Source organism: Struthio camelus, chromosome 16, assembly GCF_040807025.1.
Source record: "Struthio camelus isolate bStrCam1 chromosome 16, bStrCam1.hap1, whole genome shotgun sequence".
Classification (NCBI taxonomy): Eukaryota; Metazoa; Chordata; class Aves; order Struthioniformes; family Struthionidae; genus Struthio; species Struthio camelus.
This window is the reverse complement of record NC_090957.1, coordinates 17,143,948-17,160,755: the sequence shown is the minus strand read 5'-3', so window position 1 is coordinate 17,160,755 and position 16,808 is coordinate 17,143,948. Positions and strand designations below refer to the sequence as shown.

The 16,808-nt window shown below is 41.2% G+C and overlaps 1 protein-coding gene across 1 annotated transcript in view; it reads right to left on the bottom strand.

Annotated features, from left to right (window-relative positions):
- Window positions 1-184: 184 nt before the first annotated feature.
- The window catches only part of EFCAB5 (EF-hand calcium binding domain 5), a 42,544-nt gene continuing 25,920 nt past the window's right edge, over window positions 185-16,808 (bottom strand). The window contains exons 10-22 of the mRNA XM_068910584.1: window positions 15,594-15,686; window positions 15,365-15,457; window positions 14,706-14,920; window positions 13,331-13,487; window positions 8,977-9,266; window positions 7,920-8,092; window positions 6,952-7,180; window positions 6,047-6,199; window positions 4,711-4,814; window positions 3,625-3,878; window positions 2,666-2,895; window positions 1,969-2,065; window positions 185-449 (exon numbers count right to left, since the gene is read on the bottom strand). Of these exons, the coding sequence (XP_068766685.1) occupies window positions 241-449; window positions 1,969-2,065; window positions 2,666-2,895; window positions 3,625-3,878; window positions 4,711-4,814; window positions 6,047-6,199; window positions 6,952-7,180; window positions 7,920-8,092; window positions 8,977-9,266; window positions 13,331-13,487; window positions 14,706-14,920; window positions 15,365-15,457; window positions 15,594-15,686 (2,297 nt within the window). The 3' untranslated portion in view covers window positions 185-240. The remainder of the gene's footprint in view (window positions 450-1,968; window positions 2,066-2,665; window positions 2,896-3,624; window positions 3,879-4,710; window positions 4,815-6,046; window positions 6,200-6,951; window positions 7,181-7,919; window positions 8,093-8,976; window positions 9,267-13,330; window positions 13,488-14,705; window positions 14,921-15,364; window positions 15,458-15,593; window positions 15,687-16,808) is intronic.

The window sequence follows — 16,808 nt, the reverse complement described above, 5'->3', positions numbered from 1 at the left end:
GCACTTTGCCACTTGGAAGATATAAACTGTTTTCCCTGTTTTTTTTAATCAGAATTAAATGGAAAAAAAAAACTTTAATCAAGCTTTTAAGGCTTAGTAGATTCTATATTAGCAAAATTTTTCCCTTTAATACTTTAGTAAGTTTTCTTAAAAATTTGTAACAGACTTCCTACTATCTTAACAACAAATATTTAGTAGCAATGCATAACAAATGTAAAACAGTTAATTTAATAAAAAATGTTAACTATCAGAATCACTAGAGGTAGATGAAAAAATGAATGATTTAACTGGAGTCGCTCTAGAATTTGGTATCAAAGTGTCTGAAGATGGAGCTTTGGTTTCACGAAGGCTCTCTGTGAGCTCTATTAGTGACAAGCAGGTGCCTACCCAGTCATACAAGTACTCAACCAGGACTGAGCCGTGCTTCCACACATCTGCTCTAGGTATACCTGAAACAAAGAAGAGCTGTAACTGCAAAAGGCAACGTCAAAACCGTGACTAGTGGTGCCACCAGACTGAGCGAAGAAGGTCATCCCATGAGTGGAACTTTGCACAAGTCCAGTAATTCCACCTTGGCAAACTGTGATGCTTTGAAGAGACTTACTGTAATGGTTAATTATGGGAAATACTTTCTTTTTATTATAATTTATTTTTTGTTGTGTAATTCCCCTCTTGTACAAAATACTCTGCTGTATACTAATGCTAAACACTGGGTAATTTAAAGTGAAATAAGTGCTTTTTTCCAAATTAAGATATAAGAGTGGTTGTCCTTCAAAGCTCTTTTACTATATACTATTAAAGGTCACCACAGATTCACACCATTAAAGGTTGCTCTGTTGGTAGAGCGTAGGTCATTCTTATACTCTGTTCCATATAACAGGACATGCGTATGGGCATTATCCAGGAACACACACAGTATCAGAGCACTGATGCTCATTTCAAAGGAATTCATATCATAGTGAATCATACCTGTATTCACCCTACTGATTCTTCTAACCCCCTAAATTTGCAATGGATTCAAGTCCCAGAATAAGTTCCATTCTGGAAACTAATATTTTGTGGCATGCCAACAGTTTGCCAACAGTTCGCCAAAGCTGTATTCTCTCTAGTTACATCTAGGTCTTGAACTGGAGGAGGACTGGATGCTTTAGGCCTGCTTCGTTCTCTCCACTAAGTTAGTTTAATATATATGAGGAGAATATATGAAAAGGAACTGTGCATTCATTAATTAACTGCATTAAGTGTTCATTATTCATTATTATAACAAAGGTACATAGGCAGGGCACTTTTGATATACAACTCCAGGTAAATTAACAAGTTTTTGATTTTAAGAGGCTGCTCAGTCTAACATTATATCAACAAGGGAGGGATATCAACAAGAGAGGCACTCGTTTTTCTTGTGGAGATATTACAAATAGTAATAGCCTCTTGACTGCTCTGGCACAAAAAAAGCTCACATTCATTAAACAAGAGAGAAAGACAGACTGATGCCCAGCTCCAGGTTATGGTCGCTTGGTACATGGAGTACCTGGTAGATGGGGTTTACAAAGAGGATGGTTCACATTGTCCTTCCACAATGCTGATGCTATTCTGAGCTGGGTCAGTCCCTAGTGCAGGGCAGGGTAGTCTGAAGTACATGGAACAGATTACTTACTTACCAAAAGAACCATCATTCTTAATATGTTATCTGCAGGTTTACAATGAGGTCACCTTTTTAATAGATCTCAAAGCTGATCTGCTCCCCTTTCCTTAAGGCAATGAATTTTGATGCTAAATTTAACAGGTTGACCTTTGTTGACTGAAAGATACTGCAGACATTTAGGATCCCGTATCTGTCGTTTAATCTATTGGGAAGCCAAAGCTAGCTTCTGAAGTAAGCACCTTAAAAGCGTTCAGCTGAAGGTTGCCAGTGACACTTTCACTGCTGAGCTGGGTCTGGTAACCCCACAAATAGTTTAGGATATTTACCGGTGATACAGTCCAGCAGCCCCTCTGCTTGAACTTGCACAGATGCAGCAGTTGGATCAAAGCAGTAAATCTTCTGAATCAAATTGTCATCAAGTTTCTGAAAAATTTAAGAGAACATTTCAGAATTAAAGATGGCTAAGTCAAGCATATAGGATATCTGCAGGTAGCACTTCTAAAAAAGATAATTAGAAGAAATGGGAGATTGAAAGGATAAGGTCTGCAAATACACAGTATTCATGTATACTTAATTTGGATGGATATCCTTCCAATGTTCAGAAATAAATTACAAATCTCAGTCTTCATTTTGCATTTAGGCCAATATACAGTAGCTGTAGTCTTATGTCTGTTATATGGATGTGTTTACCATATCTAACAGCTCCTTAACACTGTGTCTCAATGGATGTAATCTCTCCGTCTGTTGTCTAATTCTGTTGCAATTCCTCATCAACAACTGTATTTACAATGCAATTTTTTTAAATGACTTTATCTGGTCATTACTTATGCATGAACATATCTACAGTGCTCACTTGCCCATTCTCCACTTCAAAAAAAATAAAATTGGTTTATTAAACTGGCCAGCCCTTTTCGTGTGACATGCATCAAATTATTTCACTGCCTATCCACCCTTGGCAAATTCCACTGTATCTTCTTGGGGGCAGAAGAACAGAAAAAATGCCTCAGCATTTCGAATTCTCACCAGTATACACTGACTCCAGTTCTCAGTCTTCTCAGAGCCTTTCCACTTTGGATAGAGGAGCAACAGCACAGCCGTTACTATGTTATGTACCAGAGCTGGAGGTTCTACATAGCTCTTTATTTCAGCAAAGTCCTCAGCTTCAAGTTTCTGGACACACTCACGCAGGTCCTGCAGCATGAACCGGTGGAAAAGAATTCCTGCATGCCTCAAACTTGCCGCGTGTTCTGCCTCTGGAATCACAAGCCAACCTTTCAAGAAGCTGCTCATAAACATCTGCTACTCTAGACATGTTACTGACTGAAAGGCTCTGCCCTATTTATGATTAACTCTTTTTCTTCTTGAGTAAGTGACTGATTTTCACACAGCCCAAGTATTCTATGAAACATCTCAAAATGCAGATGTTGCCTGAGGAGAAAAAAACTTGCTGTAACATAAGTGTGATGTGTGGAGAACACAGAATATTCCAAGGGAATTTCATAGGTGCCATAAGTGTTGCAGACCTGGAGACCTGCATGCCCATCCTGACACAGCAAGCAGGTTTGGCATTGCGTTAGCCTGGGTGCTGTGTCAGACAAAGGCCTAAGGGACTAGCAAGGGTCTTGACACCATGAAGGGTTCAGGGATGCAGGTAATTCTGGAACTGTGACACTCAGATTCTTTTGATCTTACTTGGAGCAGTTCTGAGGAGGACATGCTAGATACCCAAAGGCAGTAAAGCATCTTTCTCTCTTTGATTTCAGTGGGACTTGGGCACATAAATGCCTCGTAAACCGGAGTCACAGTCTAGATATTCTACTTACTGTACTCTGCTAAGTTCTTAGGCTTGTTCAGTAGTTTACATGTACCAAAGGTTTATATTCGTCTTTTCACACTTGTATGAATGATACTTCAGATGTGATTTTACTGAGATACCTGATTTCACCCCCCTAAAAAACAGTTTGGCTCTGTATGCACAATACCCAGTACATAGATTGGTTCTGTTTCCCCTGAAGACATCTTCAATATCTCAGAGCAGGCAGCTTGGACCATCTTCAGCATTTTCTGCAGGTCTTTGTGTTCATGGGGTGGTAATTGCTGGTGATGCCCAATACTGAGATCTAATACCCCAAGAGCTTTTCCTGATAGATCACGGAGAGGTATTGCAAAGTGGTATTCTCCACAGACGTATGTGCCAATGACCTGTGAACTGTCTGTGCATTTAAACAGGTAATCTCTAAAATGAGAGTGAAAAGAGAAATATGTCCTAAGTTTTATAATTCCAGTCTTTTAGGTATTTATGTAGCACATTTTAGTAAGAAGCCATTCAGCTCTTGTTATTGAAACAAAGGTATTATATTACTAAATCAGTGGCTTATTTTCTTGCAGCTTAATTATGAACCGATTTAAGTATCATTCAGGCCACATACAGAAAGAAGAAAATAGCATCTTGGAACACAATCCTGCTTAGCCAAGGCAATTGCTGAAAATCATGAGAGTTTAACAAACTCATATTAAGTTGCAGTCTTGCTTTAAAAACAGCTTCCTGTTTATAACCATGTTGACATTTGCTCTATAGAGTTTTATAAGAAGTAAAAACAACTGCTGGAACAGCAAATGACTGTTCAACCAAGTTTGACAAGGATGATGTGTTTAAAGACAAGTCTGTGAGGATCTTGGTAGTTGAAGGAAACAGATAGTTGAAGGAAATGAGACTAATATAGTCAGGAAAAAAAGACAGATTAATCTAAGAGCAAAATGCTACAGTGTAGGCTCTGATCCTGCAAACCTTTCACAACAGGCATAGAGCTTGCTTGGCAGCTCGTCTGGCAAGCATTATATTAGAAGCTAAGGTTTTACAGGCCTAACCTCAAAGAAAATGTTCCTTACCCCTTCATAAGTCAGTATCACATGCATACACACCAGATGCCATGGTAGTAACAGAGCTACAGGCAGACATCCTTGTAGGCTTGCGTTCCCACGGGCTTTATGTAAGGTGTACCATGCCTGACGCAGGCTATAGTTTAGGATCAGAGGTAACTGGTTAGTTTGCAGGTGCCAGAACCCACCTTAAAAGGTTCTCTTTTCTGAGGAGAAGAACAGGAGAGGTATGAAGTTCTCTTTGCCCTGTATGATCTGTAGTAATCATCTTCCGCAGAGCATAGTCACACGTCTGTTAGAGAGACAGGGAGGTTTAGCTTTGTCCCTGAAAGGAATAGCCATTCGGAAGCTTGGAGAGAGAGGAAACTTTATTTCTCAAAGGAAAGCTCCCATTTACATTCAAGTACAAAGGGATGGTTTAAAGACATCTCCCAACAATGTCTCGTTTTATTGCCAGAATGTATTGCTCAAGATGCATGAAGAATGTGCCTGGATCTCCTTCAGCTACACTATTTAATCCATCCCCAGGCTCCCACACTGATGAACAGCCACAGATCAGGGAAGAGGTTTCCTATGAACCTTTCTTTTTCATATCCTTTTACAGCCCTTTCTTATGTCATGTTCATTTTAGCATACCTTGATATGTGAAAAGCACAGGGGGGAGCAAAAGGCCTGGCTATCAGGCAGCTAACAAAGGGACAGTGCAAAGCCTGGAATGACAACAGTACACTGCCAACACAAACCCTGCTTATCAGAGGAAGCAGATGAATTATGGTTACAGAAGATGTCACACAGACTTTGCAGTGACACAGGATCAGTCCTAAATGCTGCATACACTTGCTTTTTGTCTTAACTCACTGTTGTGTGAACTGACAAGCTTCCCAGGGCCCAAGTGCCTGCTGAATAGCTGGAATATGATCTGCAGGGAAGTGGGCTGCCCTTACAAGCTAGCTGATTGGGAGCAGCCACTTCCGGAGTTGTATTTACGTTTTGGTTGCTAACATTGGTTCAGGACAAAGAGCTAGGATGTTAGCTCTCTTCTTTTTTCCATATCATAATTTTTGCACACGTAGAATCTCCACAAAGAGCAGATCTCTCTGAGGAGGGCCAAATTAGCAGAGCTTTAGCAGGGAGTTGCAATGCTGGTTAGCCAGCTGCTGGATGGATGTATTTCTGGGTAGGTGTACAGTTTTGCTTTGTTCGTTGTTATGCAGCCATTAGCACTGAGGTAGGAGAATATTCCCTTGTCCCATGGAGAAAGGGCTGCTGTAGGAGTGCTGCTGAGATGTGTTACATGGGACGATGACAAGAACGAAGAGTGGCCTCTTTTAAAGAGGGAACCTTCCCTCTCTACCTGAATTACCCATTTGATACATAGGCAGGCACAAGAATCTCAGACAGGCTTCTGTTTTGATGTTAAAGCCACGAGGAAATGACAGGCAGTTAGAAATGGCAGGTCTTCACCAAAGTAGCTCCACCAGCCCCTGACTATTACAGGCCTTTTCACTGCAGTACCCTGTGTACCTTATCTTGGCCAGGCTCCATCAGATATACAATAACAGTGGAGATGTTGGGTGCTCTTGGATACAACCAGTCCAGAGCAGTGAGCGTCACTTGCAGAACATTTTCCAGTGTGCAGACATGGTGGTAGGCTTTGCTGAATGCATGAGAAACTCCCTGTGAAAGCAGAATTCTCCAAATGAGCCAGACATTTCCATATGACTTGGGGATAAAGCTGAGGAAATGTTCATGCAGCAAAATGAAGCAAAATGGTTGTTACAAGTCACTTCACTCAGAACTTGTAATGCTGAAAAGCTACAATGAAATGTTCCTTATCAAATAAGGCTCTAAGGCTCCAGAGCACCCTGGTCACAGCCAAGTCCTAAACTAGATGAAGTTGTTTTTTAGTGGAAAGAGCCAAATTCTTTGCTAATGTTAGCTTACTGCGCTCCCTGCTGCCCAGATGATGCATACACAATGAGGCTGGTTCTAAAGAGAGTTACTAGCACCCCAAAGAAATCTGAACAGCCATTGCTTATAATTAGTCCACCATGTAAAAGGTGAAATTTCATGACACTTTACGGAAACAAACACAAATAAGAGGTCTAGAGCTTCAGTAAATGAATGCTACTATTTTTGGGCTTTGCACAAATCTGCAATTAATTTACTAGTCCGATCTACAGGAGAAGCTTACATAAATTATTGAGAAGGTGAAACCTGATATTCGATTACAGGTAAGACAGTAAAAAGTAAGATACTAATAAGGTGTTCTGCTCACGCCAGTTTCACCACAAACAGTAAAAAGGGGCCCACAGTTCCTTTCTGAGACGTACATCTTTGTCTACTCAGAGCAAGCCTGTAAAATTCACATGGTCTTTACCCAGTTTTTTGAAGAGTAGTCTAACAAACTGCCTTCTCATGGTGCCTACCTGATAGAAACTGATCTCATGGGCCAGAAAGATGGTTTTCTCACACTTGTCCCGAAGTGTATCAAGTGCTAGGATTCCAAAGACTCTCCAGTGAGCATCTTGCAATGGCAGTACCAGGAATGAACCTCTTCTCTCCTCAACTGGGCGGTCATAGTTCCAGAAGTGGATGTTTCCATGGAGCTGAACTTTTGGAACATGGATTGGTTTCCCCTCTTCAACAGCTGCAAAGCTGAAAAAATAACTTATGAGGAGGTTTGTAAGAGTAGTGGAAAATCTTTAGCAAAGTAGAAAGGCAGCTTTGAACTCTCCTTGCTTTAGGCATCAGAGAAGGAAGGTATTAGCTCCTTACTCTGGCCACACCTAGAAATACTGCATTTACTACTTGCCTCTCAAAGTCAGTGGCAAAATGAGGCCCTTTTCATCCTCAAGTCATGGTAAAACCATCAACTAATAAGTGCAATGAAAAAGAATTCAGAGGTGAGCAGCGGCTGTTACATTTAATAGATTAGAAGACGCAAGATTTGAAGAAAGAGACAAATGCATCTAACTTATGGAAACAAGTAGAAAAGAGGCAGGAAAGCTGTTTACACTGTAAACATTAGGGAAGGAAAGGCATTGTTCTCAAAAAATTTCCAGTGGATGTAAAATGCTGTAATGGAATTAATTTTAAAAGAGGAAAATGTAGGCTGAATATAACAGAGGTTCACTAAAGGATGAGATTTATTAGACTGTGAGCTAATCTCCCCAAGGAAAGCAGTGAAATCCCAAACAAAACAGTTATAAGTAGATCATGTAAAGTATAATAATATATATGATAATGAATCATTCCACAGTGGTCTCTGAGGGATGTTCTTCGCTGGAGTACCCTGTCAACCTGCATTCTTAGTGCACTCCAAACCACTGCCTGGTACCCCTACATTCCATATGGTTTTTGAGGAAAAGGAACAGTTCTTTGCAGCTTTTCTTACCTTACTCCTTCCATGTCTCTGTAAAGTATCTGGTTTAGGACATATGGGGCATCATCTGCAGTACATGCCACACAGTGTAGGAGAATCTGTCCTCGCTCTGGTGAGACCTGGTTCTCTTCCAAAAGGGCAATATATGCACTGATCTTCTTGTTATCCCCATGGGCTTCTGCATCCTAGCAACCAAATGTTTCCCATTACATTATGTGCATTAGCTACTGGCCATTACACTTATTTCATGCACTTATCACTTATCTCATTTATGCTGAGATGCTGTTCTAGGTCACTGATTTTATATGTCAGGCACCAACTGTATGACATGTATATGTCTATGCTGTGATTGCATCTGACCTGAACACCCCGTTACAAGCAAAAACACCTCGTATTTTGATTGACAGGGAGAACGGATTTCATTTTTGCTACTGCTAATGGAGACTAGTTCATCTAAAAATAATTTCTAATTATAACCTATGTCTAAGCAAAACTCCTGTTGATTTCATCTCCAATGGGAGATTCTTTTGGCACAACCAGACAAACAAGTGCCAGAGTTGTTGGCTTTACAAATCTGGACAGTATTACAAGAATGCTTCAATTCCTACAGTACTGCAAAGGGAGAGAAGTTTTGCTCTGAGGAGGACTTTAATGGCCAGGATAAACATCTAAAGTTGCATCTGGAAGTAAAAAATGAAACCATTCCCACTACAAATTATCCATCTTTGTCACAGATTGAGTCTCTTGCATTTCCTCTCAGAAGTGCTAAAGCTAAAACTGTGGATTTCCACATTTGATACTACTCAGGACTCCAAAATGTGAGACAGTAAGTATTCGTGAAAGGTATTCTGTGCTGGCAAAGCATGCACAAGAATTCCTGTATCTTAGATCTGACCTGTGCATAACCACTGGCTCCCCTGAACGTGAGCTAAGGGCTGAAAAGCATAAGGAAGTCCAGTCTTAGACCAACTACTCACGGTATCTAAGAGTTCCACTTAAATGCACCAGGGTCTGAAGACAGTGTCACTCTCCTAACTGAAAAGACTCTCATGCTCCCTGGAGTGCATACCTGGGAGAGGGTCTTAAACACTGCTTTGTAAACTGGTTCCATTTTTGCTCCACTGGTCTCAGCTGCTTGCTGGATACTGTGCAGCCATTTTCTCCTGGCCAAGCGTCGCAGACCCTCCATATGACTTTGTTCCACACTTGTGGTCAGAAACTCCACTATGTTATCAATGACTTCATCCGCGTTCTCAGTTAACTCAGAAACCACTAATTCAAGATAAGCCTGGAATGTCTGCGGGGACAGCTTCTCCATTCTGCTAGGCTGTGGGTAGCGTGAGCAAAGGTGTTTCTTTGCTAGTAGAAGAAACAGAGTAAGACAGGGACAATCTATATAATCGCTATACAATCTATCATATTTTTTGCTTTCCCTGTGCAAAATATGAATCAAATCCCAAACTAGCTTCAGGTAGAATGCTCCAGTCCCTCATTCTGGTTTTCTTCCAGCTATCTCCTAAACATATTGCCATCATGACGGGTAATCTCCAGCTTCAAGACTGGAGGTACCTTTTCCTCTAGATGCCTGCAGCTTTACACGCTGAGAAAGAAGCCTGCAAATTGCTCCTGTGCCCCTTTTGTACCTCTGCAAGACACCTAAACAATAAAGGTCAATAGAAAATAGGACAGCTGCTTGGAGATATCAAAAATCAGAGGGACCTTTGCATCAGAACTAAATTTTGCGGACACTTGAGGGGCTGGCGGGACTTGGCTGTAGGTAGAAATGCAGCACACTGCAATAGTAACCAAGATTTTAAAGCAAAACTACTGACCACTCCCATTAAAAATATGAAGGTCAGAGCCTACAGATGATTTCACATATCACTCATATTCCTGGATTTTCCATTGTATAAAAAACTTGCAGAAATTTTATTTTTCTTTTGAGGCCTTCCAAAGTAACCATCATTCTTAATTACCCTGCTTTGGGTGCCTGTGATGAATTATTGAAACAACATTTGTACTGTGCTAAATCTCATAAATGAAGATCAAAGAAAACGAAAGCTTTATTGAAGACATACAACAGATGGGACAATGGTGTTGGAGAATCACCAGCAGATGTGGGTGTGGAGCAAAACAAACAAGAATACCTGAATCAGAGCTACCAAAAGTGGCTGGGTTTAGAAGAATGAATTTGTTTGAAAAATGTCTAAAACATCACAGAGCCTGTTAGCTCCCAGGGGAGTGAAGGAGTAAGGATCACTGCATGGAGGCTACTCTTTCTCATTTGTAAAAAGCCAGGGGCATGGAGCAATGCTCCAATCCTGTTTCTCATATCCCAGGGAATACAGCTGAGCTGGCCCAAATACGAGCACATAAGCTGCAGTGGAAAGGCTTGGCAGAGTTTCCTTTTCCCTTGGAGGAAGGAGGATTGCAACAAGGATCTAACTGTGATTATCAAGAATTGCTTTCCTGTATCTACTCACCCTAGTTCACAAACTTCCAGTTTTTCCAGAGGTCCTGAAGACAAATAAGACAAATGAGGTTTTTCCTAGCCTTGGAATACTAACAGGCTGAGCCTGAAAATGTACATTTACTTTAACAGTTTCTATTCAGTTATTACTTAAATCAGCAGCCAGTCCAACAGGAGATTTTCTGATTTGTTCATCCCCATAACAGTTTTTACAAGATCTGATTCTGTTCCTTCCCATACTGCAGATCTGGACTCACGGGGGTGCTCTTGTACAGTTTTTGGAAGTTGCAGGTCAACTTCCTGGCTTTGGAAACCTGGGATTCACCAAGAACTCTGCCGACAGCTGTACTTGCCTGATCATGCCCCTGGCACTGCCTCTCCTGAACACGGCAGTGACTAACGCTTTGACCATTTTTTCTGCATCCTGATTTCAAATCCTGCTGGACCCAAAGAACTAAAGAAAAGGAAAGAGAGCTATTTGTCAAGCCGCTTCCTACTAGCAGACTAGCAATCAGTGATGTATAGGTAGAACTGTGAAGTTTGCTGCTAAGCAGGGAGTATTTGTGATCAGTACACAGCACATATCAGTACATATTAGCCTGTAAGGATCAGGCTAATAGAAAATGCTCTGATTAGTGATGCACAAGAACGGCAGGAAGCTGCCTGATGCCCTGACTGCCTCTTGGTGCAGAAAAAGACACATTTTACAGAAGCTGAGAGTCTCTTCCTTCCCTCTCAGAAATCAGTGGGCATTTTATCACTGATTTTAGCTGTAGCAATAGCATTGGTGAGTAGTGGTGACTAACCAGCCCCACTCATTCTGGAGCTGACTCTTAATGTTGTCTTATTCTGCTAGTCATCTAAAGAATATTCCGAATTCTTTAATGTCATTTCTGATTTTCTGACAAAATTAGGATGGAGAATTTTCTGATGATATACAATTGTTTGGATTTGACCTCTGCTTTTTCCTCCCTTTGAAGAAAGAGATAAAGAAAGAAATACACAAGAAGTTGAACATTTTTCCCCCTTCAATCCCAGTGTTTTTCCATCAAAAGAAAAAATGTCTTTCAAAATGATTATTTGTGGTTAAAATGGCATTTTAATAAAAAAATTACACGACCAAAGTATTTCTACCAGTTCTAACAGGACACCACGTGTTGCAGGAAGGGGATCCCTATGGTCATCTACAGAGGAATATGACTCATAGCACTGCCAGACCCATCATCTGCAATGCTGAAGCCATACGTGGTTCCCAGGCTGTTGTGGGTCTGCATGCACAAACAATATGAATCGTTCCTTGAGCCGAGCAGTGAAAGAACTGCTATTTGTTTGCGCTATTCTGACAACCATGTTAGTGTCTCATTGATAACGTCACTAGATTTGTCCATTATTTTGGGGGATCTGTGAAGTTTGGGCAAGGACTTGAGAAGCAGCAGGATAATTCTAGCATATACAGCAAGGATAATTCTAGCATATACAGCAGTGGGCAAGAAAAGGCAGAGTTGGTGCTAGTTCTCCAGTTAGAGAGATAAAAATAGGTTCACCCTCTAAAAGAGAAAAACTGTTCTTCCCTGGAAGGCTCTCACAGGAACCGGAAGCCCACTGGCAGGATCACTCCCTTCATTAGCAAGGCACAACGTAATGAATTATTTGGCACAACTATATATGTGTTGATACACTTTCACTTACAAAGAAAACCAAATATTTCAACCCACTTTTCACTCTGTACTTTCATCCAGGAGGAATGCAATGTCTGTGAGCCCCTCCTTCAAATCTTCTTGTTCCATGATTTCTTTGAGAGATTAGGTTGAAGCAGCTAGAAATAGTTTTATGTTGCTTGTGGTATTGATTTTGCTGTATCATTTTTCTATTCATTTGTCCTTTAGCTTATGAGGCCTTCAGGGAAGGGACTATATCCTTCCCTATTTCTGTAGTGTGTTCTGACATACCTTTGAGTATAGCAGAGCTGAAAATCGCCCCGCTTCTGTGGCTGTACAGCCTGGAGACAACTGACTGTAGCATGCCAGTGACTCCCCACTCCCCAGCTGCCTCAACTGAGGTGGTTTGCAAAAAGAGGATTTTCAGTAATGCATGGCTGAGTGAGTAATAAGGAGATGTGCAAACCTGAAGCACTGGGAAGGAAGGACCATTAAGGGCAGCAGTGTTCAGTGCAGACTTGCCCCCCAGATCTCAGATGAATAAACCTATCCTCTCCACCCAAGCACAAATACAGACATGTTCTTAATTGCTAATACAGTATTTCAGAGGGCATAATGTCTACATGTTAATATGTATGAGGCTGTCAGACAGATCTAGGTGAACCTGCTGCACTTCTGTCTGACCCAAGTCTGCTTTGTCAAGGACCGAATGAATTTGCTAAGTTTATTGAGAGAAATGAACCAACTGAGAAATGAGACTCAAAGTTGCTATCTAATTCATGAGATCTGTGCAACAGTGTGGATTACTAAAGGACATTTGAGACCCATAAGGAAAGCCGGTGCTCTCTCCTACAAGAAACATTCCTGCAGACAGCTCAGTAAAATGTATCTGTTAAAAATAGCTGGATAACACAGGCTAGACCAAAAGCGCAAAACATGTATCTCCAGGCTTGTGTTTTGTTTTTCACTGCCATATCACAGAAACTTAATGCTTATTAAAGCTGAAATCATTTTTCAACATGTCCCAATATCAGGAAAGCATTGTACTATCTCTCTGACTGGGGACCTGACTCTCAGAACAGTCTTTCACAGGAGGAGGGTATGGAGCTATGTATTAACAAGTAGGTCTGAATAATTGTTGCTTTTCATTTTATGCATCATACCTTGTACACTTATGCTTGCAAAACCAACAAATTTCTGGTGCTTGCCCACAACTTCATTAGTACTGTCACTGAATGCTTGAAGGCCTACTGTCTTGACACTGCTCCTCTCTCAGAGCAGAGCTGTTTTCTTACCATTCCTCAAGGCCTTTTTTTCCATTCCTTCTTTGAATGTGCTTAGAACAGCATCTACCTCTTTCAGGTCCAGAAACCCAGATCCGTTGTTGTCCCACTTTTCAAAAAGTGCCTCCAAAAGCAGTTTCCGTCGGGCCAAGAGAGAGATGAGGCGAACCTAGAACAGAGAAACAGCTGGTCTTTGGTAATTCCTGGACATTGATGCTCAGATTCTACACAAGTATGGAAACTGCAGTAGTAAGCTGTTCACACAATCCCTATTGGCCAGGCCAATTCCATAAATATACAACTCGGACCTGGAGATGAATCATTAAACCTGAGAGATACTTGAAAACATCAAACAGAGCTGACAGGTTAGTTTTACCAGAAAGAATCAGCACTGCAAAGGGTCACTTTCCAGTGAACAAATGAAGCCCGTGCTAGATCTAAGGTGAGATTAACTCAGGTCCTAAGTGGCAGTTTCCCAGAATACAAACATCTTCCCAGACAAAAACAACTAGAGCTTTGTTAGTAACACCCAAAGATTTGATAGCTTGTATTTCTGTGCATTGCTGTTGTGTCAGTGCTGTGCTGAAGTGTGTGGACTCCAAGAAACTGCATGTGCAACTTGTTCTTTAGAACCAGTATCTCCACAGCACACAGTGATAAATGGCTTGGAGTGGAATTCTCTCAAAGGCCAGAATAGTGGCATCATGTATTGTGTTCAGCATGAAGACAGCAGAGCCGTCAGATCCAATATCTCATCCAAATTAGGTCAGCAGCACAAAGGGAAACTAGAAAGAGGTCTGAGGAAACTGCAGCTACGGAGGTTTCTATGGATAGACCCACCAAGAAATATATCTACGCTTTGAAATGAAATGGGGCATCCTGATGCCATGCACAAGGGTATTGCTGAAGGGGAATATATTTATTCAACAGATGGCAACTGCTCCTTGCAACTTAAACATAAAGATGTAAGTGCCCATTCATACACACCCATGCATGCATGCAAAAGCAAACATACTTATTTAAAACCCTCCCCAAAACATCCACAAACTCATATGTACATGTCAGTGCAGTAGGTCTTGTGCAGTTCTTGACTGCCATAGAGGTGAATAAGCGAAATAGAATGTTTTGAGCTCTTTCACAGCTAACTATCCACTTGCTGTCTCACTGAGTCCAGTTCCGAAACAGGCAGACAACCTGTCACAGGATTTGTCTGTCATCACTTCTAGAGCTAAGGGCTAAGGTAGGTGAATCCATACAAAAACAGAGGGGCAAAAGAATGCAAGACAGCAAGCGAATAGCTCTGCCAGTATGAGATTAAGAATTGACTTTGTAAGTGTATCTTGTTTTGTGTTTGGACACGGGATCAGCAAAGCTCATCAGTATTTACCTTCTTCAGTTGTTCCATCTTTTCCTCTTCTGTCTGTTTGTATTCTTCTTTGATAAATGCAATAAGCCTCTTCACGGTAGACAGAGAAGTGCCTTTACCAACAAATGTCTCCATGAGCTGGACAAACTGCGGCAGGTTGAGGCAACTTTCATCAAAAGCACTCATAGCATGAGAAGTACCACGGCTCTGAATCTCTGCCATGATTGGACGCAAGTCTGAAAGGCAGAAAGCACAGTCTGTCGCTGGAAGCTAAACGCTGCCCTAAAGCCAGCCAAATGACAGATATCAAAGCAGGGCTGAATCCTGCACTTCTTATCCAGTGAAAGTATGACCGAATACAGATTGACTCCATGCGGACTAAAGGCCTTAATCTGCTTACACTTTCTAATAGTATCTCTTCAGTCTTTTGCTCCAGCCTAGCATGGATATTATTGTACAACCAGGTCACATCACTGAAAATAGGTGAGCTGAAATTGCTGTTATACCAAAAGTTGCCTTCTGAGATAAAGGCTATACTGTTCTCTTGATCTTGAAGTCAGCTTCAGGAACCAGTGTTTGTGTTCTCTCCAAAACTTTCAGCTCACAGGAGTAACAGCACGTGGGCAGACACTGCCAGTCACTATATCTCCAAGTGGACATACAACTTTGTGACCAAATACCTGGAAATCTAGAGTTCTCACTGTTCCAGTCCTCTGGAATTCTCTCTCCATAGCTGCTATACCTGAAACTTAGGTCAGAGGTCAGAAGGTCCCCTGATGAAAGATAAAACATATTGTGTAAATACACAACCTTTTTATAAGGATAAAAGATACAGCTTTTTTAAAGGCTGTTAAATACATATCCAAGCATAGTCTAAAGCAGATGAAAAGAGCTGATACAAGCAGTCACCTGACCATGGCATCCCATCTATCAGTTGTTCTGCTTTTTCAAACTCCTGGCTAATTTTGGCTTGACAATCCTGTCCGTCTGAGAGTGCTGGACCTGCAATTTCAAAAAGAGATCGTCTGTGAACCAGAGCTTACTAGTCTGAGCACCCTGCTGATCCATATGTAAAATCTACTTCTATGTCTCTGGAGCTACCCTTGTTATCAATAGTTATTTGTTTTTACTGCCTGGAATATTGCTTCCTGAAACTCATCTAGTGACTGTTACATTTCTTAAGCCCAACTAGAAATATCCATTTTAGCAACAGCAATAAAATAGCCTTCAATGTATGTTCAATATGATATCCGGACTTCTGGTTTCCCACCGACCTTTCTCTGAAAGAGCATCATACTGTCATGTCGGTGAGAACAGGGTGGGAATCTGCTCTGAAGATGGAAGGGTAGCATCCCTCAAACAATGCTGTGTATGTCCAAGGGACTGGCTGAATAACAAGTTAGTGCTCTATACTGGAAGTTAATCACACAAAGCTGTAGATACCAGTGGGCTGTACTATAAGCTTTCCAGCCCTTTACATGCTAAGTTTGCTCCACAAGACTGGAGTGCAATGAAGATCCAGTTCTTGCATTGTTTTAAGCTGTGAGACACAAAACAATGCATTCACAGAGCAGTAGTAAGGAAGCTGGTCTTCTACTATGTTTAAGAAAGCACCTCGTATGAAAGACACAGTTACCCAACCACAGCCTTCCTAGAACAAGGGCCTTTGTATATAATTGAGACGTACGGTATTCCTTGGGAAACACAGTGAAAGATTAAAATAAAAGGTTCGTGCTATAAGATCTCATAACATATCTCCCTATGGACCCTCACATTCTAATAATTATTAAAAGATATTTCTATATTTAACATGCTCCTGCTCTGTCTCGCCGTCATAATATTCCAGAATGAAACAGAACATAAAGTTTCTCCTTATTATAAAACTGCTGCTGCTCCAAAAAGTCCTTGCTTCATTTAAAGAGCCTGCTCAGTGCCTCGAATACAGATCAGCAGCAAAGTGACTCGCTTGCTGTCCTGAGAGAGGAACACACTCTGAAATCCTGACAGCAAACACCATGCCGAGAAGGTAACAAAGCTTATGGTCTTGCCTACTCAGAAATTACTCACATGCTTGCACTGGTTTTGAAATGGATTAAAAACACACCTATAGTTAAACCAGTGCAG